The 26,599-nt window shown below is 36.2% G+C and overlaps 2 protein-coding genes across 2 annotated transcripts; both read left to right on the top strand.

Annotated features, from left to right (window-relative positions):
- Positions 1-78: 78 nt before the first annotated feature.
- Positions 79-18,694, top strand: LOC580092 (glutamine--tRNA ligase). Its single transcript, XM_030972274.1, has 20 exons — positions 79-339; positions 1,450-1,600; positions 2,029-2,138; positions 2,940-3,015; positions 4,082-4,200; positions 4,959-5,130; positions 5,753-5,838; positions 6,487-6,573; positions 7,101-7,279; positions 9,417-9,525; positions 10,396-10,526; positions 11,102-11,194; positions 11,621-11,758; positions 12,085-12,172; positions 12,776-12,919; positions 13,701-13,805; positions 14,463-14,683; positions 15,465-15,531; positions 16,006-16,131; positions 16,644-18,694. Exons 1-20 carry the CDS (start codon positions 226-228, stop codon positions 16,692-16,694), a joined length of 2,367 nt encoding a protein of 788 aa, XP_030828134.1. The 5' UTR covers positions 79-225; the 3' UTR covers positions 16,695-18,694.
- A 4,866-nt stretch (positions 18,695-23,560) lies between these two features.
- On the top strand, positions 23,561-26,567 carry LOC594612 (dual specificity tyrosine-phosphorylation-regulated kinase 2). The gene has a single exon (XM_031000236.1). The coding sequence runs from the start codon at positions 23,763-23,765 to the stop codon at positions 25,446-25,448; it is 1,686 nt and encodes a 561-aa protein (XP_030856096.1). The 5' UTR covers positions 23,561-23,762; the 3' UTR covers positions 25,449-26,567.
- Positions 26,568-26,599: the final 32 nt, after the last annotated feature.

Raw genomic sequence — 26,599 nt, forward strand, 5'->3', positions numbered from 1 at the left:
TACTGTCTACGTAGGTAATTAAAAGATCAGTGGCTCCCATAGAGGTATGGTGGCTCCACCCTTAGATGGAGACTGTGCTCTTATCTTTAAAATACATGCCCGCTGGGCGTACACAGTTACGCTATTGAGAAAGGAGTTCATTTTTGAATGTACAAACGTGTTGTTTCTTTCTCGTCGAAGATTGCTGATTATGAGTGATCGTGTGCTACGCTTTTAACGATCAGAATGGCAGATGCGTTGATAAATCTCTTTGTTGCTGCTGGCTTAAGTGCTCAAAAGGCAAAGGAAACAGCTAAAAATGAAATTTTGGCGAAAGAGTTTAAGAACAACATTGAAAAGGTAAATGTTTTGGATGAAAATGTATTTCCAAGAAACGAACACTCCGCATTCAGAGACTTGCGGCAGCACGTTCATAATATATATGCATTGTGTTTAGTCTGTGCACAGTATATTTTGTTTTACACTTGCAGTTGGCAATTTTGTTGCATCATTTTTGTATTTTGATTTTTGTTTCTCTATTTGATCTATTCTTTCTATATATGCATGAACATTAAACTGCTTGTTTAACCTGTTAGGTATTAGATTTAATAATAGGTGTATGATGAAACTTCACCCCAATCTGAATATTATGATGCAAGAACAAGTCGAGATAAGAAAATGACAATTGAAGTTTGTTGTCCCAAATGGCCACTCTTTTAACTGATGAGCCATGGACAGTGTACGGGATCGTGGAGCTGGAGGGAAACATTCTGCAGTTTTCATGGCATGTCAATCCTTTTAGACTGCAGTCATCAAATTTTTTAGATTTTGATATTTTTAAAATCATACTTGCATTGTAGGTCTATTTGTAGTTGCATGTGTACACATTTGCTTTCGGATCATGCCAACTCGGCCTCGCTGTAAAAACGGTGTAAAAACGGTGTAAAAACGGTCAGTTTTTGCAGGTTTAGGTGAAGGGTTAGGGTAAAATGACCACAAAATGATTGTTCTTACAGCGAGGCCGAGTTCGCCCAAGGTCCGATTTAGCCCAGATTCTTTGCATTTTGCTGCATTCCACTCAATATGAAGAAAAAAGATATTGTGAGCAGACTGAAAGCAATTAATTGCTGAAAGTAAATCCTTGTAAATACTGAAGGGAAACTTTCTCCCGATTCTGGTGAAATTTGGCTATTTAATCCCCCACCCCCATGTGCGTGGGGCAAGGGTTGCTGTCTGTGTATGAGGAAGGTTGACATACATGTACATGTATATATCAGAAAGTTATTTCTGTCTAATTTGTGAGGTAAGCATTGTTTTCTTTGTTATTTTATATGATTCAATAAAGGATATGGATTTGATCTAATTATTTGCCTGAGTTTCTATTCTTCATTATTTGTTATTACTTTCGTTATAATTTTTTGATAAAAGACTAAAGACTAGAATATTTTCATACTTCATATTTATTCTCAGGCCAAGCAAGCCAACGGCGGAGGAGAATTAGACAAGACTGTTGGTAATCTACTATACCATGTTAGCACCAGGCTAAAGGATAAGAAGAGAACAGATTTCATCATCGGCTACATTACCTCCAAAAAGATCAACTCAGAACCGCAGCTCACAGGTTGGTTTCATAGCAAAATTTACTTTAAAATCACAATTTTTTGCTAGCTGTGATCTCCTTTTTAATGGGGGAGGGGGCAGGATTATCAGTAAGGCATTGACAATTAAAACACTATTTAATCTTTTTTTTCTGTTAATAAATATATGTTTAATAAGGAATTGAATACACCCAGACTGAGACCGTTATTTCTTTTTGCATTGACTAATTGATTACCATATAAGGATAATAAGGTCAAGGAGAGAGAAAAACAAATAAGAAAGGAGTTCATAATCCTGCAGATGAAAATACGCACACCCAAAACTGTAGGATTATAGGTTATATAAAATGTCTCTTCGAACACTGTTCTGTTTCCATAACTTATACTCTTTGTGTTTTAGATGTTACTGTCTGCACCATGTTTGATGTTATTTATGTGGTTCTCATTACAGCTGCCTTAGAGTATCTGAAGTCTCATCCATTGGACCCTATCAATGTAGCTGAGTTAGAGAAGGCTTGTGGAGTAGGAGTAGTCGTAGACCCAGAGGATATTGAGGATGAGGTAGGCAGCTCATTTCTATACATACATTCATTGTTTTGTGTCATGAGAAGCAGAGCCCAATTCGCGTGCAGGAATCTGTCAAAAACGTTTTGAAATTGTTACAATTTAATTGTTTTAATAAACGCTTACAAATTTAAACTTTAAAGATAGTCACAAAAGTTTTCTTTGGACAAAAAAACACACGAAACAAACTAAAAAAAAGCAAAAAAAAACAGACAAACAAACGAAACAAAACAAAAAGGTCTTGAGAATGATTTTGAATTGAGCTTTAGCCACCATAATATTTGTTGGTGACAAATGGGTTTGTGTTTGAGTAGACAAATCATACTTGGAATTATTGATAAAGACCAATAAGGGTTTGTGCCACTTGCAATTCCCCAGTCACAGGAGGACTTTTGAACAAATACGTTGCACAGTCCTAGCTCAAAAAATGTAGTATGTGACGATAATAAACAACATACTGCCAGTTTCTTCTGTGATTGTTGTAAAAGCTTTATACTGTCATGCAAAATGTTTACTGTTGCCATTGATATCTTGGTGAAATAGGCAAAATGAGATGTTCACTTTTCAAAAGTTACCCTTTCAATTGTATTTTTGTCAATGATTTAAAAATCATATGAATGTAAAGATGTTTTCATGTGATATCATTTGAAAGCTTCGGGTACATTGTTCTACTCATTTGGGAAGCCCTAAATGTAATGCTTGCATTCATCCTTCCCTTTTCCTCACCCGGCACTCTGCTCATATCCACTCCTCCCCATCCGTCTGTCTCTCACACCATTCAAACCCTTTGTGTCATAGGTGGAACAAGCCATTGGCAATCACAAAGAAGGACTTATGGAGAAGAGGTATCATTACAACATGGGTCCGGTTATCAGTAAGTCATTTTCTTGATAATCTTCTTATTCTTAAATTTTCTTTGAATTAATCCAACCTTATTCCTCCACCCTAAGGCCTCATTCACAATGGTTGCTGTAAACCAAATTGAAAAATAAAAATAAAATAACATGAGCTTAGCACTTCACATTTCTGTATCCTTTAACTCATAGACAAGTGAGTACACATCACTTAAGGGCTTTTGTTACAAATCTTCATGTTTCCCTAAGTATATCATATTTCAGATTTCATTTGAAGCATGAGACTTTATTGTTGTGTACGCTCCAGAGATTAAGAAACTCATACATTATTTGTCAAATATCCAAGTAGGACATAGTTGTTTAGGTTGAAAGTTATTAAAATGTCATTATTGTGATCAGCGCTTGAAAAATTGAAAGGTGACCTTATACAATCAGACATTCGTGATAGCAAACATCTCAAACATAAGTGACACTGTCATTTATTGTTGTTATTGATTAAGGTTATCAGAAAGAACAGACAAATAATTATGGGCCTTGTCTTATTGAGAGTTGCGATTGATTGAAATCAATCACAACTTGAAATTAATCGCAACTCCTGTCTCTTAAAGAGTAAAGAGATTTTTAAAGCCCCACTGCACTACATGTAGCTACTTGCGCCCTCTATTCACCCAACAATACCTAAGCGGTACCCTTTAATTGCCCATGGTCCCCTTTTTCTTATGTTAATTGAGAGCTGATTTGATGAGATAACCACCTGCTAGTGACCTTGCAGGGAGATGTAATCCATCCTGGCCAAACCAGTGCAGATAGGCTCTAAGTAAACAGTTCTGATTAAGTTTAAGTCAGATTGATTTGAATCAATCGCAACTCTTTCTAATACAGGGCCCTGTAGTGAAATATTTGGGGTCAGTGACATGTGCACCTTGCACTTGTAAAATATTTTGACACTTTGGGGGTCAGGAGTAAAATAGTGTGGGGGGGGGGGGGGTGTTGTCTATGTGAACCTGGCCCCTGTCGAACCTTGCACTTACTATACCCTATGTGAAGGAGCCTTCATTTCATATCATGTGTGTTTGTTTATTTCAGGTGAAGTTCGTCAGAAGCTAAAGTGGGCTGATGGCAAGGCCATCAAGACAGAGATGGACATGCAAGTAACCATTCTTCTTGGACCAAAAACAGAGGCAGACATGGTGAAACCAAGCAAGGTAATGACCAAAAAAACAATTTAGATTTCTTGAAGTTGCTTAGAAACTGCTGAACAAGGGGTTTCTCATGTTATGATGTTTAAAATACCCTTAGGGCAGTGGCTTGTTGCCCTTTGTTATTTAGTCCTTGAAAGGTTCCATTTTCAAGGAAAGGAGAACCGACATTCTGAACAACTGATGTACATGATGTGTATGTTAACAAAATCTATTTCAAAATTCAAAATATGAATATGGGTGAAGAACTAAAAAATACAAGAGATGTAATAGTTGAACATGTATACCTTATCAAAGAGGTAAAATTTATTTATAATGAAAACTAATTGCCTATCCTTATTTCATAAGATTAAAGGCCTGGTCATGCATCAACAATAATGATAACAATAAACTTGAGTCTATGTAGAAAATATAAGATGATAATGATAACAATGAATTAAGTGATGTTCACTTATCTATGCTAATAGCTTTCACCATCATTTTCTCAGGTCCGGTACCTAATGAGTGATATGTGACCAGCCTTAAAATAATTTTGTGATTATTTTCATTGATTAAAGCCGGTCTGCACTAGTTTGGCAAAAATTAGACCACCCAGCGTGGTCACTGACAGGTGGTTATCTCATCGAATCAGCTCTCAATTAACATAAGAAAAAGGGGATCATGGGGGACCAGCAGTCACCAATTAGGCATTGTTTGCTATATAGAGGGTGCAAGTAGCTATAAGTAGTGCAGTGGGGCTTTAAAATCTCTTTACTCCTATGTAGGATGGAAAGAAAGAAAAATCTGGTGGTGAAGCCAAAGGCAAATCAGCCAAGAAGTCCAAAGAGGAACAGAGAAAGTCTGAACCTGAGAAGGATTTAGAATCTCCAGCTGAACCTAAGTCATTCTCCTCCATCAGTCAGCTGATGGGTGATGCTGTCAGGTTTCACAAGCCAGGTGGGTTACTTTCTAGGCATTTCTGCTCCTTAGGAGAACATCTTAAATCTTCTCTTGTTGACTGATCCTTGTGGTGTTCCTTGAAATCTTGGTTTCATCAAAGAACAGAAAATTGATGAAAAATCAGAATTTATGATCAAACACTGAAATTAAATTGTATGAATATCAGTCTGTACATTTATGTACTGAAATATTTGCAGAGAATAAGATGATATTGTGTATTCCGTAGTTAATTATTATGGTTAAAAAAATTATCATGAAAAAGAAAAGAAGCTATATTCATTAGAAGAATATATGTTCATAGTAATAAGAAGTTACCCCCGAAAACATCTGTACGAGACATTCTTACTGTGAAGTTTTAAGCAGAAAAATGATGCAACTTAGTGTAACAGGTTCTTCAACATGGCTCCACCAAAAGTTGCTCCATAGTCCATTCCCTGTGCTAACCACAGTCCAAACTTCAACCCTGGACTCGACACTATACATAATCCTAACCACAATCCTAACTGAAAATCCAAATAACAGACCTATCGCCATGTTCAGCCGGTATAAATGTTGCTGGATTGAATGTCGGCTCTGCATCTTTTAACCTGCAATATATTTACATGATTTTGCCCACCAGGTGATAATTACAAGACCGATGGCTATGTCATCACATCCAAGACCATGGAACTACTTCAACAGCACTTGAAACTCACCGGAGGCCAGGTATAGTCATCATTTTCAAGTTTGAAATGTTAGGAAGCACGAATGCCTACTTGAAACTTTACAACCTGACTAAATCCATTTTGAGTAGGAATGAAAACGGCAAAGCTGTCAACTTGTAGGGTTCTTGCCCTGTGCATATTATCCTTGGTTGATTGGTTCAAATCCCAAAATGCAGGGAATTACAGGCAAAAGATACCCAGAGCAAATTTTCCAAGAAATGGTAACAAGGGTAATGAATATGTCAATGCAGAATTGATCCTCTCAGGTTGCTGCAAGACCTTTCCGTTCCATTTTGATGAAGGATAAACAACTTTATATTGAGAAGGCTGACAACCATTAGGAATTATTCATAGAGATTTAAAACAATATTTGAGGAAGTACACATTTGCCTAAAATGTGGATCGTGGGAATCTGATTGTCATATAAAGCGTTTTAGTATCACTCAGACATTCACATCAGTGTTCATGATATCACATTGCTGTTCCTGTACTGTCTATGTATCCATTGCATATAAAAGTGAACTAAGTCATTCAGCAGTCCTATCAAGAGCAACCCGTCATCATATGCTGTATTCAATGCATTTTACTTCAGAGATTTTTAACAAGATATGAGAGGTCATCATGATAACTTTGTCATATTTTTTTCTAGGTTCGCACTCGCTTTCCTCCAGAACCCAATGGTATTCTTCACATTGGACACGCAAAGGCCATCAACTTCAACTTCGGTTATGCAAGGGTAAGAAAAATATGTATATATTTATATTTCTTTACTACATTTTCCCTATTTCTCTCTCACCTCTCTCTTTCTATCAAATTATGGAGTCGGTTTCTCTTCGTCAGTCATTCCTTGATCTAATGACATGTACGTATTGCTGTGTTAGCATTGGACAGTGTTATGAATGGCCATATAGCTGATGATGTGATTGGATGAAAAAACTCTATTAATCTATAACAAGAAACTTTTATGACATGACACTTTTCTGAATTGTAAACAACAGCAAGAAACTTTCAATATGACAAAAATTCAGCGTTATGTCGGTTGTTATTTGATTATTCATGGTATGATACTTTTATGAATCTTAACTCTGGTAAAATTTGTGAATATTTCATGCACATATGTTTCTGGATTTAAGGTGATAACTCCCAATCTCTTGGGTATTGACAAGTATCTCACTTATCACAAATGACTTATGAGGGATGTATTGCACAATGTATTTGGAAACCTTAACTATTTCTGGTTGACTTCTTGTTTGGATTCCGAAGGCCATGGGAGGCATCACTTTCCTGCGCTACGATGACACCAACCCCGAGAAGGAAGAGGAGAAGTTCTTCACGGCCATCTACGACATGGTGACCTGGCTCGGTTACACACCCTACAAGGTCACGCATGCATCAGACTACTTCCAGAATCTCTATGAGCTGGCTGTGGAGCTCATCAAAAGGTACGGATGTTTACTGAGGCCTATGGAAAAAAGATATTGTATTGCCCTTTAGGTGCCGAAACATGGGTTGGTCGGTCGGAAATATATAATTTTTTTCATTTTGTTTTCTTTCTTTTTCTCCCTCTGTGGGCTGATATTTCTCAGTTTGAATGCTTTAATATAATTTTTTTCTAGATTTCAAGATTTTTGGGTCGGTCGCAAAGGGCAATACAACATCTTTTTTTTTAGGCCTGATCTCAAGCTATTCTTCAACCTTGTTCAGGCAAGATGCAGTAAACTGCCTGAAAACAAAGTGGCAAGTAGGGTGAAATTAAGTACTTGAGCACAGCAAAGGATCCAAAGTGTTGCAAAAATAGAAGAGTGTGCCGCAATACTCTCATGTCATTTCATTTTGCTGCACCCTCTTTCTTAGGTAGTTCACTGCATACATGTGAATTAGACTTTTATATTGAATTTGATGGGTTGCATGTGACATGAGATGCAAAGGATGGCTCTACAGATGGAAATATTTTATAAGAAAATAGGGAATAGAGGATTAATGTATATGAAGTCAAGACTATTTGGAGGATATGAAATCAAATTTGCTTAATATCAACCCTACATGAGACAGAGCCCTGTCTGTCATCTCATATAGAACATGATTTAATAATTCTATTGAAAAAACACCAATTATTTGTATGTAACAGCATTTTATGATTGTAAGGCTTATCAGATACCCCATATCCTGCAGGGATACTTTTCATTGACTTGCAAATTTAATGAAAACTAGGCTAAAAAGTAAATACACAACATTTATAAGGCACTTAATACGGTTGTTTTAAAGCGCACTATTGTCTGTCTACAAGTTACCAACCAAAACTTATAATGATCACACAAATTATAAATCTGTTCTTTTTTCAAAAAATGATGTATATATAATTATAAAATGAGATCAAACATACAAGGAATTAGAAATAGTATGATGTGCACCTCATTTGACCGACTCTCAACCGAGCCCGTGTAGAATATTATTCATGAATTACAAGGTGCGTTCGCAGCAACTGGTCAAGGGAATGAATATTATGGATATGGGCTGAACCTGGAATGCGGGATAAGTCCTTTGGGTATCATGCACATCAAGATGTGTATCCTGTCACAAAGTCGTTGTGTAGGCAACATGATGCCTGGCTTTGATCATGGATAGGTCCATGCTTTGATCACCAAGCATGCCTGAGGAAAGAAGCGCTTTTTGTCTTGTACTCCCATTACCAGGTTTAGAGCTTGTTACAAATCCCTATTTCCTGTAGGGTACTTGTGTTAATTTAGGAAATTAATGAAAATGAAACGTTGAACACGGGAAGTCCTTTGTTGATCATTCCCACCAACAAGGAAGTATCCTGTCCTGTAGTTATCCTGTAGGTAACAAGGATGTAAGATAACCAAACCCCCTGTAGACAGAAGGGCCTGTGTCTTGTATGTATGTGATGCATTGTATGCCTCAGGATGGGATTTCTATTAACATCCTGTTCATTGTCACTGGGTTGACTCATAGGCAGACAAAAGCCTCTTGTGTGGGCCTTAATGAAGGATTAATCAACTATCCTCACTTTCCTTAATATGGGTCATATTATGTAAATTCAATGAGATCAATGAAATTTCCTTTAAAGGCTAAATCTTGGTCCAACTTAGAACAAGTTTGTGACCTTTAGTGGCTGTATATTTAGTGGATGCATTTGAACTGAAGCAGTTCTTTCCCTTCATCTTGGAATAAATGAATTTATATTAATAGTAAATGACTTTCATGAATCAAGTGATTGTTTGATATGTTTAAATGACAAAGATATAGCTTTTGATTGAAATTCATGTTTGGAAGATTAATGGTGAATTTCATTAAAAAAAGAAAATTGAGATAGACAGGAATTATTATTTTAAAAGATGGCTGCATCAATAGTTTCATTTCCCGTTTGCATTCAGTTCAGAAGTCCACAGCAATATTTCAATCATTCAATTGGGATGTCAGTACATTAAATATTGCAGCTAATAAGATTTCATGTCATATGCAATCCTTCTGTGCTGTTTTTTGTATTGTTCATTTCATTGTTTGTATTTTATTCAGTTCAAATTCCATTGCTGTAATATTATCTTGTTCATTTTGTAGCAATCTTGCGTATGCGTGTCATATGAAGTCAGAGGACTTGAAAGGCTTCAATGTACAAGATTCACCATGGAGGGATAGACCAATAGAAGAAAGCCTTAGACTCTTTGAGGTAAGTTTGATTATATCCTCAGCACTACATCCTGACTTATGGATCCTGCTGAGTATCGTCGTAGAAGTAGAAGTATCCCCATGTGTTAGTTTATAGCTAGGATCAATAGAAATAGTGAAATTATAAGAGGTTGAGTTTTCTGATTAAACAATGTATTTCATTCAAATTTCACCCAAATCATATGTGTTATTCGTGTAATTTAAAATATGCAATAATTTAAGTACATGATCTGACTTAAACATAATTGATTTCTGAAGAAGTCTGATGAGGACAAACACATAATGAGATATCCTTCATCATCCTTTGCTTGCATCATAATTTCACACTATGTTCTCTACTTCGCAAACAAAGCAAATAGGACAAGTCAACCCATATGTTATCATTTGTATATATATTTTATTATGTTGCTAGAAATGCAAAGTAAGAAAATTAGTTAATAAAGATGGGGTACTTTAAAAAAAGATCACCTTATATTCTTTAACAGAAAATGCACGCATAAGGGGAAAGCAAATTATGTTTTCCCCATTTTGTTCAACATTCCAGTCCATATCACGCATTGACTTCAGTCATAAAACTCTCCATTTAGGTGTACAGCATTTCTATCCTTGTCCAGTCTTCCATTCATAAAGTTTAATCATTTACTAACCTTTGGTCATCTATGAGACTGAGACAAACAAAAGTAGCAAAATCCAATCAAATTTATGTATTTAACATTGGTATCAGAATTGGATTTGTTTTTAAACCACAAGTTTGGTTGATAAAAAGAAACATGAAGATAAAATAGGGATCTAAATAATTACATGGGGGGGGGGGGAGAATACTAAGAAGCTAAGGTATCAGTTCCAAAGTATTTATTTATTATTTCACCAGGATATGAAGAAAGGCAAGTTTGAAGAGGGAGAGGTAACACTGCGTATGAAGACTACTCTAGAGGAGGGTAAGAAGGATCCAGTGGCTTACCGTATCAAGTATACTCCCCATCACAGGTCCAAAGACCAATGGTTAGTACTCTATGGATGTTTAATCATATGAAAGGTTCTCATAGTTTTTAACAAAATTATTATGTATTATAATTGTGAAAGCCATGTTTGAAATATTTTGTGAAATTCAGTAAATGTTGTTGAACTGAAACATAATTCTTTTTTCCCTCATTCATCTCTTTCTCTCTCTCTCTCTTTCTCTCTTTCTCTCTCTCTCTCTCTGGCTAACGATGATACCCTGGACATGCTTGAGCAATTTCATTAGGAATTTTGACTTAATCTCTACAGAATTCTGTTTAAGAGGAAATTATCCTCTTAAATCTTGAAAATTTATTGTGCAATTACACTATGGACATTTAATAGGTCTTGCTATGTTTCTATCAGTTCATTCATTCTTTATTGCTTTGTAATGCATTACTCTGAACCATCCGTCCAATGATTCCACCTGTGAGAGATGAAAGCAGTCCAGGGAACGGGTCAAAAACATTTATCAATAGCTTTTTACCCCAGGCAAACATGGCAGAATTCTTTTTAAAGCTGTTTGGTCATCTATACCTTTTGATATCATTGATTTATCATCCGTTGCCTTCTGACAGGTGTATATACCCAACATACGACTACACCCATTGTCTATGCGACTCTATTGAGCACATCACCCATTCACTATGCACTAAGGAGTTTCAGTCCAGGTAAGATCCTCTTTACAATCAGATCGAGTAGCTCTCTCCTTGGGCAACTTCATTTTGAAAGAGCCGATAAATGTTGGAATATTGAAAAATATTTGAGCTGTCCGTTACCTTATAGTCTGGTTAATAATGTTTATTATCTCTCTATATTTGTTTTTGTAAATTTGTATTATTATGTGTAAATATATGGCAAGGATGGATGAAACAAACTAATTGTGTAACAAAGTCCCTAAAGCTAAGTAACAAATATGTGGATGATTATATACAGAAATTTAAAGAGCATTACGATAATTTATTTGCCATGATGTAATTTTTAAGGCAATTTGTGGTGTCATGTTCGAATGAGGCATATGGAAGTTGTCAAATTGAATTCTGTCAGCCCAGTGCTTTTCAATATTGAGCTCTGTTTATGTGTTGCATTCCTTTCAGACGCTCTTCCTACTACTGGTTATGCAACGCTGTGGATTTGTACTGCCCTGTACAGTGGGAGTATGGTCGGCTTAACATGCACTATACTGTCGTCTCTAAGAGGAAGATTGGCAAGCTTATTTCAGCCGGCATTGTCAGGTTGGTTTCACCATTCTCTAACTTCAGCCAAAATTTTCTTTCAGACACTAGAAGATTGATTAAGAGGCCGAATGAGTGAGCTTTTTCATATTGACTTAAAAAAAAAAAATCATTATTATTTTGTAGATCAACAAATTTTTTGTCACATATTTCCATGAAATGCATTCACTTGTAAATATTATGCAATATACGATTTCAAGATGTGCATCATTGAATAGAAGTACAAGGTTTTATTATCACCTTGGACATTAGATGAGTAGACAAATTCATTGGTTTAAAGGAATGCAATTAACTGTGTATTCTGATTTCCTTGGTTGTTTTTCCAGAGACTGGGATGATCCAAGGTTGTTCACCCTCACAGCACTCAAACGCAGAGGCTTCCCACCTGAAGCTATCAATATGTTCTGTGCAAAGGTAAGTGGTTTGTCATTGGACTTTTTTTTTTTTTGTATTTTTGTATTTTTTGTATTTTTTTTTGGTATTTTTTTTGGTATTTTTTTTTTTTTTTTTTTGGGGGGGGGGTGTTAAAACCAGATTCTTATCATGAGTTTGACCATCTATTCATAGATTTTAACTGTTGAATGTTTGAAGTTGTGATGCATGACTAAGAACAAAAGACATTTGTCAAACACCTTTTTGTGTTTTCCTATTTCCAATTTTGTTTTTCTTCATACAATAGAGTTATGTATAAGGTGATAAAATGTGCATCTGAGAACGGTATGCACAAATGTTCTTTAAATCTATAATGCTAATTGCACAACTTGACTGTTTATCTCTTTAATACCAATAGCTTTCCTGCAGAGGTAAACCATTGCTTTCCTAGAGCATCAAGTCCACTTTAATCCTGTAGTAGACACAGAGATGTACTATTTACATTCCATGATGTAGTTGGTTTCTTTAAAGAGGAGATTGGGTGTTACAATATGAAACAGTTTTATTTCAAGAAATATCAGAGAAGACGCAATTATACGCATCTACTTGTTACTTATCTTTGATATTTATCTGCTTGTTCTGTAGATTGGAGTGACCATGTCGAAGGTGGCCTTTGACCCCAGTATGCTGGAGGCCTGTGTGAGGGAGGTTCTGAACAACACTGCTAAGAGGGTGATGGCTGTTCTTGATCCCATCAAAGTCACCATATCAAACTTCCCTGATGCCAAGGTATGCACTCACTGAAATGCTGTTACATTAGCATTGCAAGACTCAAAGACCAGAACTTACTGAAGAAGGTTATCTTAACTTGGGTTCAAATGATGGTTTAAGCCTCCACAGTGGACTACAATTATCAGAACTAAGTCTATATAAGCATGATATTGCTCTCCAATTGGAAACGAGGAAAGGACTTGATGTCCTTTGGAGGCATAAACTGGGGTTAAGATAATACTTGAACATGTCTCGCTATTTTAGTTTCTCACATTCTGTGATCAAAGTGACTGACCTTGCTTCTCTGTAGCAAATGCAACATTATACCATCAAACTATGATAAATAAAAGCGCAAATGTGAGAATTACCCATTTGATGTTAAATCTTATGTAAAACATTCTCAAACTTATTACATGTATTCATGATAGTCAGATGTCACATAGGTAGAAAGAAAAAGGATATTGGGGATTAATTAATCTAGCTTAATATCTGCAAAGTAACTTATGACTCTTCTATAAATCCATATAAATGTACTGGTAATTCAAAAGACATACCATTCACTTTATTTTGTGGAGTTTGACATGTGTAACGAATATATGCAAATGAGAGGATGATTGATATGCGAACTCAAGTTGTTGCTCGAGTTGAGAGTAATAAACGGATCGAAGGTAACCAAATCGTCTTGATTTTCTTTATATATTAATGTAAACCAGAGTTGTGGAAGGGCCAATATGAGTTGATTGCCCCGACCTAACACATGCCTTAACAAATTCATGCATTCTCCTTTGTTTACTTGCAGGCTCGCTTACTGGATGTACCCAACATCCCACATGATCCCTCTCAAGGAACTCACTCCATCCCGTTCTCTTCTGTGATCTACATCGAGCGATCAGACTTCCAACAGGTAAGAATCCAGCCCCTACATCTCTGCCATTTGTGACAGTCCAAGCAAGGCCCATTAAGGCATGTAGCATGTAGTGGGAAAATGCTTCAAGAAAACAGCTGTGGCAAAATAAAAAGATTCAATTTTATGTTGCACTTCATATTTGTGTGAGTCTTACAGCACATAGATGTGTTCAGTAAAGTTTAGTAGAACGGATATCACTCCGTATTTGTTAAAGTTTTATAAATAATTGGAACTGGTTGTTTTAGACATTACTTGGCATAGTCACTGTCTAATATTTGTCACTTTTTGTACCATCAACTTTATTTTGGTTATTTCTTACAGAAACAACAATAACAGATGATTATAGAACATTACATGAAACAAAGTGTTACCGGTAGTTATATCAGGAACCTTTTTCAGAAACTAGCAATAATTTTGAAATTTTAAAAGCTTTTCATCTTGTTTATGTTTGAAAGTGATTTGTCACAATGAATAAAGGGATCGAATGCAAACTATACAATACTATATATATTGACTTTATTAGTTGCAATATTTTTTCTTGAAATAGAAAGCCAGAAAATCACTAGTTCACATGAAATGTCAGTTTTATCATAGGGGATGTATGAATTAGCACATTGAAATAATGTAATGTAATTTTTACCTGTTGAAAATCAGAAAGCAGAGAAGGGCTACAGACGGTTGACTCCTTCCCAGCCTGTTGGTCTGAAATACACTGGCAATGTCCTTAGTGTGGAATCAGTGGTGTGTGATAACAGGGGAGAAGTGACTGAGCTCAAGGCTAGGATCACACACCTTGAAGAGACCAGTAAACCCAAGGCATTCATTCACTGGGTGTCCAATCCCATCCCATGTGAAGTCCGCATCTATGAAAGACTGTAAGTTCAAAGGATGGCATGTTCCTGAGTGCAGTGTGCCTTGTACATGTAACATTTGCTCTGGCAACATTGTTTCATCAAACAGTTGGTCAGGGCTATTTCATAAAAAATGTAGGGTTAAGGCCAGGTTGCAATTGGGTTGTGTGATAGGTTTAAGGTCAAGGTAGGGGTTGGGATCAGGTAAAGCTTTGGTCCAGGGGTGGGGTTCGGATTTTATTAAGTTTTAAAATTTGATCGCCGAGGAATTGTTGAAGCAAGTGCAAGCGTCGTACAATTGTATTTGAGATGTAACTTTGGGTTCTTCTTTTCAATTTAACTGATGATTGGTCAGCCAAACTTATGTTCATCTAGTGTGTGTTCTTTAGGAGAGTTTGTATTTAAGGTTCGTTTGAAGTTAACCATGTCTCATTTTCTCCCTGCATAATGAAATGTATACATGGCAATCTGCAGTTGATAATATTATCTATTGTCCATATCTCTGTTCATGTATGATATCAGGACCCCGTCTTATACTGTGTTGTAATAATCTGAATCAGTCACAACTCTTGTTTATCAGAAATGGGCAATGTAAGTTTGCAATTAATTTGAGAATTACTCATCACTGTGAATCACTTGAAACTCTTGTGTACGATGGCCCGGATCTTCTACTCAATGCTCCTTTTTTTCTTGATTCAAAGCTGTTATTTTTATTTATGGTCATATAAGATATCTGACTACCTATTCAAAATCGGTGTTGTGTTTTTCTTGCGTTCATATTAGATATTTGACTATTAATTTCTAGATTCAGACATAAGAACCCTGAGGACCCAGAAGAAGTTCCAGGAGGTTTCATCACAGATTGCAATAAGGTAAATATATCTATAGAGAGGAAATGACTTTGGGACTTCTAGTTTTTACAAGTAGTGTCTTTGACATATTACCCGGCCTTTACAATTTACACACATATCATTGTAAATTCTGAATGTGAAAATTTACTAATTCTTGAATTTGACAACTTAGAGACTTTGATAAACATGTTGCATGTATCATATTTTCAATAAAAATCCTTCGATCACCGAAACCTTGCATGTTAACTGTGTATTTAGGCTGATTTAATGTTAACGGAATCAGTGATGAGATTTGCTTATATTAACTGCAAGCATCAATGATGAAATTACATTACTTCTGTAAAGTAGTTATGTCTGTGTGAGAAATTAAACAATGATTGTTAATGTCTTATTGTCACTTGTTGGGTTTGCTGATACCAGTGTCTTTGGTAAATGAAGCAGTTTATGCCACTATACATTTATTCATTTCCCCTAACTTTGATTTCATTTCTAAAGGACACTTTGACTGTGATGAATGAGACACTTATCGACCAATCAGTGAAAGGAGCAAAGATCTACGATAGATTCCAGTTTGAAAGGATTGGCTTCTTCTCCATAGATACAGATACCACAGCTAATAAGGTATTCTAACGCTCCTCCCCTTTAGCTCAAATATCCCTAAATACCAATATCATTGAGTGTTTATGGTACCAAGATGATGTACATTCATTATTTTTAGTTTATACAACTGAATAGTATACCAATACATGCTAAAAAAAATGTCACAATATTTTTTTTTGCATGTCTGTCGAAAAGGTTGTGATTTTTAATAGAATCATTTATAAGCCTTGTTATGTTTCAGAAAGAAGTTGCTTTTGTTATACAGTATTCCTTCTGATTCATTTTAACTTCACATGCTATATCAATTTTTCTCTACTGTAATGTTGCACAAAAATATGTAATATTAATACTCCCTTATTGAATTTGTGACTGTCATTAGAATAAGATATTTGAAAGCAGATTTCCAAATATTTCAGTTTTTTTTTAATTACTTCAGGATGATTGCATATTGCAGTAAATGCATCACATGTCTACACATGTAATTGACTAGGTATTGATAACATATTCCATTGTGATTCTAATCTCTCATACAGCTGGTCTTCAACAAAACAGTGGCCTTGAAGGAGGACTCAGGGAAGAACTGATTCATCCTCTACTCAACACTCCTTCCCTATGGGCCTCGTCACCTTGTTTTATTCAACAATATTTTTATCCATCGTTATAAATAATCATTTCCGTACCTTCCTGTATTCTCTTTCCTAAGCTTAACCTGTTTGACCTCATTTTTATTTAACATGCAATTCCAATAGTTATTATCCCAAGCTACCTTTGACTGAGTATGCAACTGGGTAAACTAATTTGCGTATTATTATCTTTTGGGACTTCTTTTTAATTCTTAGTGTAGATTATGTGTAGGCTATCCTAGCTGATTGTCAATAGATGTTTCCATGCAACTTAATTTTCCTGAAGGAGATACAAAAAATACCTAGCTAAGAAAAAAAAAATCATGAATGCTTTTATGAAGTCGAATCTAAGACAATTGCAATACCTCACTTGATTTGTTTTTAGAAATTTTGTGTGGAATATATGAAAGGTCATTTCCACAGGCAATGAATGCTTGGCTTTTGAAATTGCCCATGAATTCCTTTTTTTTTTGCAGTGGTGTTTTGTGCATATCTTTTAAATGTTGCATTTGCCAGACTTTAGAATGAACCACTGATATTCTTTTTAACAGTGATGATATTCAGTCATCTGTTAAGCCCTTCTCATATCATCCTTTTAACCTTTCTATGGATGGACATTGTAATTTGTAGATATGAACAGAACTTAAATAACTGTGTTGAAGTGAATGGCAGTGTAATGCAGGCTGAAGAGTGCATTTTGTGCGGTCTATTAATATTCTGTTGGAGATTACTATATGCTCTTCCATGTTTATTTGGCAAGGGGGTGGATAACAATCAAGGCAATGTGAGCTGTATGGAGTGGATCATAGACTGTCAAGTGATTTCATACATTTGTTCTCAATCACTTGAACGTCAATGAACGTATTCACAGTAAATTTTTTGTAAGATTTCTTTAACTGTCTCAGAAAGTGAAACTATGAATACCCACTATTACTTTCATTTCATTACTGATACCTCAACAAAAAATGTACATATGTTATGTCCTGCTTAATCTTACATACTGTAACAGTGTGAACTGAATTTGTTTTATTGTCTGAAATTCCGTTTGACACTATCTTTAACACTTCGAAACCATATATATCTTCTGTCTCCACATCAATGTACTCACTTTCATGAGACGATTCCTTTTCTTTCATTTCCCCCTTAATTTCAGCCATTTTAGATAATAAAAGATATCATCCTTCATTGAATTGCCAATGTGTCACTAATATTGCTCTCCTTAGTGGTGTTTACGGTAGTTGAAATGATATGTTATGATTTGATGAATGTTTTATTCAAATATAGACAATTGATATATGACTTTAATTGCTCTTAAGCAATGTGTTCATTCAATTAAGTTTCAATCATGATGTCTTTATTAGCTATGACAAACCTAATTTTGTTTTCAAAATGAAGTTGAATTGCTTTTATCACTGCAAATTTCAAGATTTTCCTTGATATAATTTTTCTGTTTTACTTGAAGACTTAGACCAATAGAAGATTTCAACAAAGTTGCTCATTCTGTTATTGTTCATTACTAAATAGTCGGTGTCATTGTAACCAAATGTACATGATTATCAAACATACATTGCCTTTTTTGCAGAAACAAATATCTTTTATTTATTAAAAATATATAATGAGCTAAAATTAGGGCACAATATCCTATTTGGGTGGAATAGTATACTGGCTATAACTAGATTTTTGCACCAAAAACTTCAAGTTATGGAATTACATCTGTCAGTGTAAAATTTGAATATACTTGTCCAAGACACATATATATATTTTTTTTTATTTATTTCATTTTTATAGCAATTGTGTCTCCTATTTATGAAGGTCTTCTCTTAGTAGTAATGTATCTGAAACAGATTTAAAAATGGCTTCAAACATTTTTTTACCAGGTTGTTGACATTTGGCATGCACCTGATATCAATGAACCAACGCACTGTTTTTGAATAAAATTCAAAACGATATGACAATTTGAATAGTTAAGCTGAATATTTGACTGTTTTTTTCTGTTATATTATAATGAATTTGAAGTCAATATGGGAAAGGAGACTGGTTAAATCACCAAAACAGAGAGATAGAGAGAGAGATAGAGAGAGAGAGAGAGAGAGAGAGAGAGAGAGAGGCCCTGTTTCATAAAACAAATTTCTATGACAAATTTGCTATAGTAAGAGTAAAATGGAAAAGAGAAACGGAGATCAGAAAGTCACCATATCAGATTAAAACAAAATTAGAATGACAATTATTAAAATGTCACGCATTACTAATTGAAGACTTGTTGTCAGCAGGATAGATATATCCCTTAAGTTCAACTGAAGGACAATTTTCTCTTCTTCTGATTAGTGTGTTCCGATACTGTATCTACATGTAGATTATAATCATTTTTCAATATGTTGTTACACTCTTGTAAATGAGATATCGTGGAAACCAATAAACTATCTATATACCCCTTCATGATACAATAAAACGTGCAAGCACATCACGTGTTACATTTCTTGTTTAAAACCAGAGGAAAGCATTGTAATCATGGGTGTTGATCCGGGGGGGGGGGAGGGGGGATGGGGATATATCCCCCCCCCCCAATATTTCAGGTGGGGGATGGCCTGTACAATCATCCCCCCAATAATCCACCATAAAAAATATATAAAAAACAAATGAAGAGAAATATTAATGATGAGAGCCCGATGAGAGTAGTTAATGGTTATTACTCGCAAAATGACCATCAATATACACATTTTGATATCTCATTTTCATAATACATACATATATAAATAGAAAACGAAGTAAATGAGACAACCGTATATGAGACAAGAATAAATTGAATTTTCGCTTATACGGCTTCATCAGGAATTGATCAATTTATTCAATGAACAGCATCATAGAAATGTAGTGCGCCAAATATGACTTATACTAGTTGTTATGTTGCTTCCGTTCACCCTTTTTAAAAAATTCACGTCATTGTATCTTTATTTGTTTGTTTTTTCACTCATTTTATTTCCTGATATTTCCTAAAACATTTTTCAAAACGCGCTAAAAGTTACAGTCGTGTATTTGTTTAACTCTTTTAATTTGGGCATTATTGCCAAGAAAAAAAACATCAACCAATTCCTCAATATAAAGAACTCTTAAAGGTAAAGGAAAGCATCTGAGCAAGAATATCACATGACTTTTGGCCAGTTCAATCTGAAGTGAGTTTTAAATCTATGTTGGGTTGATGATACGTTTTTTCCCTATAATGCAAGTAAAGTAATATCATTAAAGAGAAAGACGGTTTTGTCCGAATGGCAGCATGTAGGAGACGAAACTTTCAGTTTGTTCCCTGATTCATACTCGGTATCTATTTTGTTTTATTGATTTCATCCATTTCTTTGTTTATTTATATCTCTACATGTAAAACATTTGAAGAGCTATTTTCCGGAAGGAGCAAAATCTTTTGATAGCAAATGGAGATAATGATATACATTTTCTTTTATTTACCTTGAACAAAATTATTAACCTAAATTACGAGAGAAATTATGAACACATGCATCTTTTAATAACAATTTTCCATGGACACCTGAACAAATGATGTTAAGATGTTTTTGAAGGTTAGAATGTTATTAAGTTTGAAGTTTTGTTTATAACACCCTTCCAATAATAATGCACCTTCTAAGACTGGTTAAGTTTTGAAGAAAAAAATAATGCTCTGGTCAGGGCCTTAGGGGAATATTATGCTTATATATAGAGCGTATCTGGTATGATAAGTATATCTGGGTGAAATGGAAGTTTGTTGTTTGGTAGTTGGAACGTAAGTTTTATATTATGTTTTTAAGAAACAAACAGTTTGTATGAGATCAGGAGTGGACATTTACTGTCATTTTTCCACCAAATTTTGCATCAGTGATATTCTGTTTCATTGAATTGAGTTTCCCGCAGAGAGGATTCAGTTGGTTTATTTAAAGAAGGAAGAGAGTCATATGAAGAACCCAAAGCAATATGTTTTTCATTTACTAATGAGGACTATGTTTTTTTTTGATCTCCTTGCACATAATATTGGAATGGATTTTTCACGATGAATGTTGTTTGGAGACATCAATATTCATAAAATGTATGCTTCTATCACCAGGAAATAAAGAATTTTCTGTCTACATGATCCTTTCCCGGTTGCTTATTAATGCATTTGCCCACTGGTAACATATTATTTTCACAAGTTGATATCCCTCACCATTGGATTTTTTTGGGTAATGTCTAAATTTCGTTTAATAATTGATGATATCAGTCTGGAAGGCTTACACTGCAGGCAAGAGTCAGGACTAACATTTAGCATGTTATTAATTTTATTACCACTCTTATATTCTCTGAAATGTTATCTGTACATATTGAGGGTGGCTTGGAAAAGTTAATAACTTGGAAGGGAGGGGGTGCAACCTGCCACATGCTTCTACCTCTTGGTTGCTTTGATCCATTGCCGAAAATATTTTATTGTGGCACCTATCATCCCCCCTACCACGGATACAAATCGACACCCATGATTGTAATACATTAGAAAGACAATTCTTAATGCTTGAAAAGTCAACATTTCAGTCGGTTGCTGTATGGCCCCTCATAGACAAACAATTGAGCTACATTTTAATGGTGCCCTTCAAAATGAAAAAGTGACCCCTTGTGCCCTCCTCCTCACTGCCTTCACAGAATGGAAAACAAATCTAGCTTTCGGGCTTACAACTGAATAATGATTATTCTGACAACTGTTTTTCAGTAATCTTAAAAACACGTAAATTTGGCATTGGTAGACCTATTTCATTCTAGATTTCGTCATAAAGTGTTCAAATTTTCTTCAATACCGGAGTGTTGGCTCAGTCAGTAGAGCGTCCGCCTCACAACCGGGAGGTCGTGGGTTCGAACCCTGGCCGCGTCATACCAAAAGACGTTAAAAGATGGGAGTTGTTGCTACCTTGTTTGGCGTTCAACAATAAGGGATAGAGCAACGTCGATCTGGCGCTGCTCAGTGGCTGCCGGGCTCACGATCAATTGGGCAAAAAGAATTTCCGTTTCGGTTTAATAAAATTTGGAGTGGACTATTAGGCTATTATTATTATTATTATCATTATTATTAATGGTGAATAGTCTTTTCGAACTGTAGGCCCAGGGGTGTCGGAAGTGGAGAGGTGGGGGTAAGCATTTTCGCCCCCCGCAAGAAAAAACAGCAGTAAAGGAGTAAAAAAAATTGTTTGTATATTTAACCAAAAAGAAGATATTAAAACTAAATAATAATCGAATCACAATAGCAATTATATTCCATTCAAAGAAAAGGGAGAGTTAACAGGAATTAAAATTCCTAAATATTCAGCATGCCCCCATTTTAAAGATGTAGAATTTGATAATAGCCACACGCGCATATCGTGGAAATATTGTGAGAGGATGGGAAAGCGTAAAGCGCGTGCGTTTTTTTGTTTTTGTTTTTGTTGGGGGGGGGGGGGGGGTTTGAGAAGATATGAGCCCCTGAACACTGGCGAACTGATGGGGGGGGGGGGGGGAGTTGCACTCCCCTCAATACAATTAAAATTTGGGTTATTTCTAATTCGATACCTCCAGTGATTTACAAATGTCGCTGAAATAACATGATTTTCAGGGATTTTTGTGTAAATTATACTTTTGTATGCGTTTGTTGGAAAATACATAAAACCCCTGAGCTTCCGGTGGCTCTGTCCCATGGACCCCACCAAGGGCCCTAAGATGGGCCTCTGGATGCTCATCTGATCGTGAATAAATGGTTGAACACCCCTGAGCTTCAAGGGGCTCATCCCCTGGATCCCAGGCCAATTAGTGACCTGTCAGTGTCACAAACAAGGTATTTAAATACACTTATAATAAAATAATAATAATAATAGAAAAATAATAAAACTACAAAAGTTACAAAACATATGAAATATACATCAATGTGAACAAAGTTAGTTAATCATCAAAAGCAATTTTGAATAAATGTGTCTTAAGACAAGTTTTGAATTGGTTAACAGTCTGACCATAATTAAATGCCTAAAATTAATCGCCTGAGCTTCAGGGGCTCCGCCCCTGGACCCCACTCAAATTTACGCTCCACTCGCTTCGCTCGCTACGCTCTAGCTGATCGTTAATACATCACTTTGAAAAACGTTCCGCGGGGACCGTGGTCTGTTTTGACGATTAGTAGAAACTCTTTACAAATAAGGGTGAATTGTACAATAATTATGGATTTCCAAAAACATTTTTACCCGTCCAATATTTCTCTCGAACAAACGGCAACCTGTAGGCCTAATATTCGTCATCTTAAAATTTGCCTTTAGAGCTGTCCAATGAGGATACTGAAATAACTCTTGACACTTATTTTGCTTCTTTTAGTGAACCTTTTCTTTTTTTGGTCTCGATCTGCTCCATGTAATTTAAAAAACAAAATTTGGCCTATCGGTCAAAATTTCTTGCATATAGTGTGTTTTGCGGCCAAGGCTAATCAAGATGGTAGATTCGACTCTTTCGCAAATAGCATTAGTTGGAATCCTATTTTTTCAAACCCTGGCCCCCGAAAAGAAATAAGTTTGAAAAAGAATCAACCATATAGACTCTCGACCCTCTAGGCCCTATTTGATTTTCCTTTTCTTTTACTGAAATGTGGTAATGTCCGGGTGGAGTAGCTTTAATTTTCCAATTTTGTCTACAACAGGATATCTTTTTATGAAAGAGAATGGTTACTTCAGCGCATGTATCGATTTTGTCTCCATCAACAAGAGATGTGAAATCTTCTTCACTTTGTTATGCAAATAAGCTTCGACGGACTTTTTGATTGGCGCTTTGTGATCATGTGTTCTATAGTTGGCAAGAAACGTCACGCTAATGGTGACGTTGTAAACAAGCGAGCTCCAGTACATCTCTATAGCAACAAAGGGCACATTCCATGGTGTCGCTTCCCCGGACTTTATGCAGCCATATTGAATGCCGCACCACAGGAAAACTATCGCTCAAGAAAACGTTGTAAAAATGGATTTTATGCCCGAAATGCAACGCTAATTCATACTTTCTTTTAAGAGGAACGAAATGGTTGACTCGATGGTGGACGCAATTGCAAGAAAGCCTAATTTACAGGCGTCGAGGACGCGATCTTTAACGCAGGGAGACACAGCTACCACGGCGCTCTACCCACACCATGGACATGGCTCGCACGTCGAGCTGCCCCCGATCAAGAGCCACACAATCGGGGCGGTGAAGAAAACCAACGAAAATGTCCCCACCGGTTTGCAAGTTACGCAGCTCTTTGAAACGGACGATAACCACAATTTTAAAAGGCAAGTGCAAAATAAAGTGATAGCGAATGGTCATTTATCACATGATGCAAATGCTTTGCCAGATGTTAAACGTCCAGCAAGTGATGGATCGAAAAATGGATCTGCGAAAGGGAGAGCTTTGCCGATGACACCAGAAGAAAGCATGAAATTATACATGCACAAACTCACTTCATATGAACACCATGAAATATTCAACTATCCTCATATATATTTTACTGGACCAAATGCAAAGAAACGACAAGGTGTGATAGGTGGAGCGAGCAATTGTGGATATGACGATGATCAAGGATCATACATTCATGTTCAACATGATCATGTCGCATATCGATACGAAGTGTTGAAAATCCTCGGAAAAGGTAGCTTTGGACAAGTCGTGAAAGTGTATGATCACAAAACAAATCAGCATATTGCTGTGAAAATGGTGCGTAACGAAAAACGCTTCCATCGTCAGGCCCAGGAAGAAATTCGAATCTTAGAACACTTGCGTAAACAAGACAAAGACAATAACATGAATCTCATTCACATGTTTGAGAGCTTCTCATTCCGCAATCACATATGCATCACATTTGAACTTCTAAGCATGAACCTGTATGAACTCATTAAGAAAAATAAGTTCCAGGGTTTCAGTCTGCAACTTGTCAGGAAGTTTGCTCATTCGCTTCTTCAGTGCCTGGAAGGACTTCACCGAAACAAGATCATTCATTGTGATCTTAAGCCTGAGAACATCCTCCTCAAGCAGCAGGGAAGGAGTGGAATCAAAGTGATTGATTTTGGTTCCAGCTGCTATGAGCATCAACGAATCTACACGTACATCCAGAGCCGTTTCTACAGAGCACCGGAGGTGATCCTCGGAGGAAAGTATGGCATGCCCATCGACATGTGGAGCTTAGGCTGCATCTTGGCCGAGCTTCTCACAGGTTACCCACTGCTGCCTGGTGAAGATGAGGGTGATCAGTTAGCCTGCATGATTGAAGTCATGGGCATGCCCTCCCAAAATCTCATTGACACTTCCAAGAGATCTAAGAACTTCATCAACTCCAAAGGCCAGCCACGTTACTGTACGGTGACGACACTTCCCGATGGAACAACGGTACTCAACGGAGGGCGATCTCGCAGAGGGAAGGTACGTGGTCCACCAGGGAGCAAGGATCTTGTGAAAGCACTGAAAGGGTGTGATGACCCGCTCTTCCTGGATTTCCTGAAGCGGTGTCTCGAATGGGATCCATCAAGTCGTATGACTCCAAGTCAAGCCCTCCGCCACTCCTGGCTTCGTCGCCGTCTACCAAAGCCACCTGCAGATGGACATGCAAACACCACCTCAGCCAAGAATAAGCGTCATGGCTCATCTGCAGTGTCTAAGCTTCCTCCCACTGGTGCAGCTGGTAAAGACAGGCAAGATGTATCGCAGCGAACCGTTCTACCAAAAATAGTAACTTAGTCTTAAACATGTCCTGCCTGCAGAAGCTGTAGCGGTGATTCTTCAGCTGTATGATATGAAGAAATGGAACAACTTGCTTAGGAAGGAAATGAGCAAGTCAAATACTATCCATAACTTGCTGTGTGTGTTGCCTCAGTGCCACAAATGGTTTACAGTGTCATGATAGGAGTTACATTTATGCATCTGATCCTTGCAGATTGTATTGAATTTGATGCCTTACATGTATCTCAATATGAGCTTTTACAAATGTAGTTGAACTACCTTTTGTCAGCACATAATACATGTAGTTCTCAAATGACTTATTATTGCTAAGTGATAGAATTGGTGCCAAAATCAATAGTGTTTATGAGGTTTTTGGGGGGAGGAAATCTATAAAACTCCAATGAAGCATTCAAAACCAAACTGCATTACCTCTTACCAAAAACAAAATGTGTAGTTTGATGATTGTGCAGAAATGGTATAGTATGTCTGTATGTTAAATTGGGTATACACATACATTCCATGTATTCCATGTTGATTTTGCTTTATAAATGTCTTACGATGTGCAAAATTACACTTTTACATGAAGCTGCAAAAACTTCAAGATGGATTAAAGCATTCAAAGAGTATCCGTCCATGTTATTGATTGAACTGTATGTAAGCTATTAAACATACATGTGAATCAGCTTTTGAGCTGTGGATATAAATGTTGACACAATTCACAAACATTTCTCTTTCTCTAAAATGGTCTTCTAGCTGTAATGGTTGCTGTGCAGTGAAATGTGAAAAAGCTCCGCCCAAATGACTGTATTTGAATTCCAATTTCAACAAAAATTTTCTGTGCTTTCCTTCAAATTTCACTAATGTGCGTTGTTGAAGTGTAATCGCCACAACATACATGTAGTTTTTTAACTTAACCCAAGACTTTCTTTGGTGAACAGTTTACTTGATTGCTTCTTTACATTATGGGGTGTAACAAACTATATTTGATTCATGGCTTGTAAACTAGCCAAGGTTGTCTATACTCACAATGCCAATTGATACTCCGTCTGTGCATTGAATGTCAAGCCTCTGAACAATGTCTGTTTGATTGCACTTCTCTGCATCAATGCATTTCTAAGCAAATAGAAATGAAAGAAAGGAATATCAGAAGTGATTCACTATTCATAAAG

The sequence above is a fragment of the Strongylocentrotus purpuratus genome, unplaced genomic scaffold (genome assembly GCF_000002235.5).
Source record: "Strongylocentrotus purpuratus isolate Spur 01 unplaced genomic scaffold, Spur_5.0 spur5_scaffold_6, whole genome shotgun sequence".
In the NCBI taxonomy this organism is placed as follows: Eukaryota; Metazoa; Echinodermata; class Echinoidea; order Camarodonta; family Strongylocentrotidae; genus Strongylocentrotus; species Strongylocentrotus purpuratus.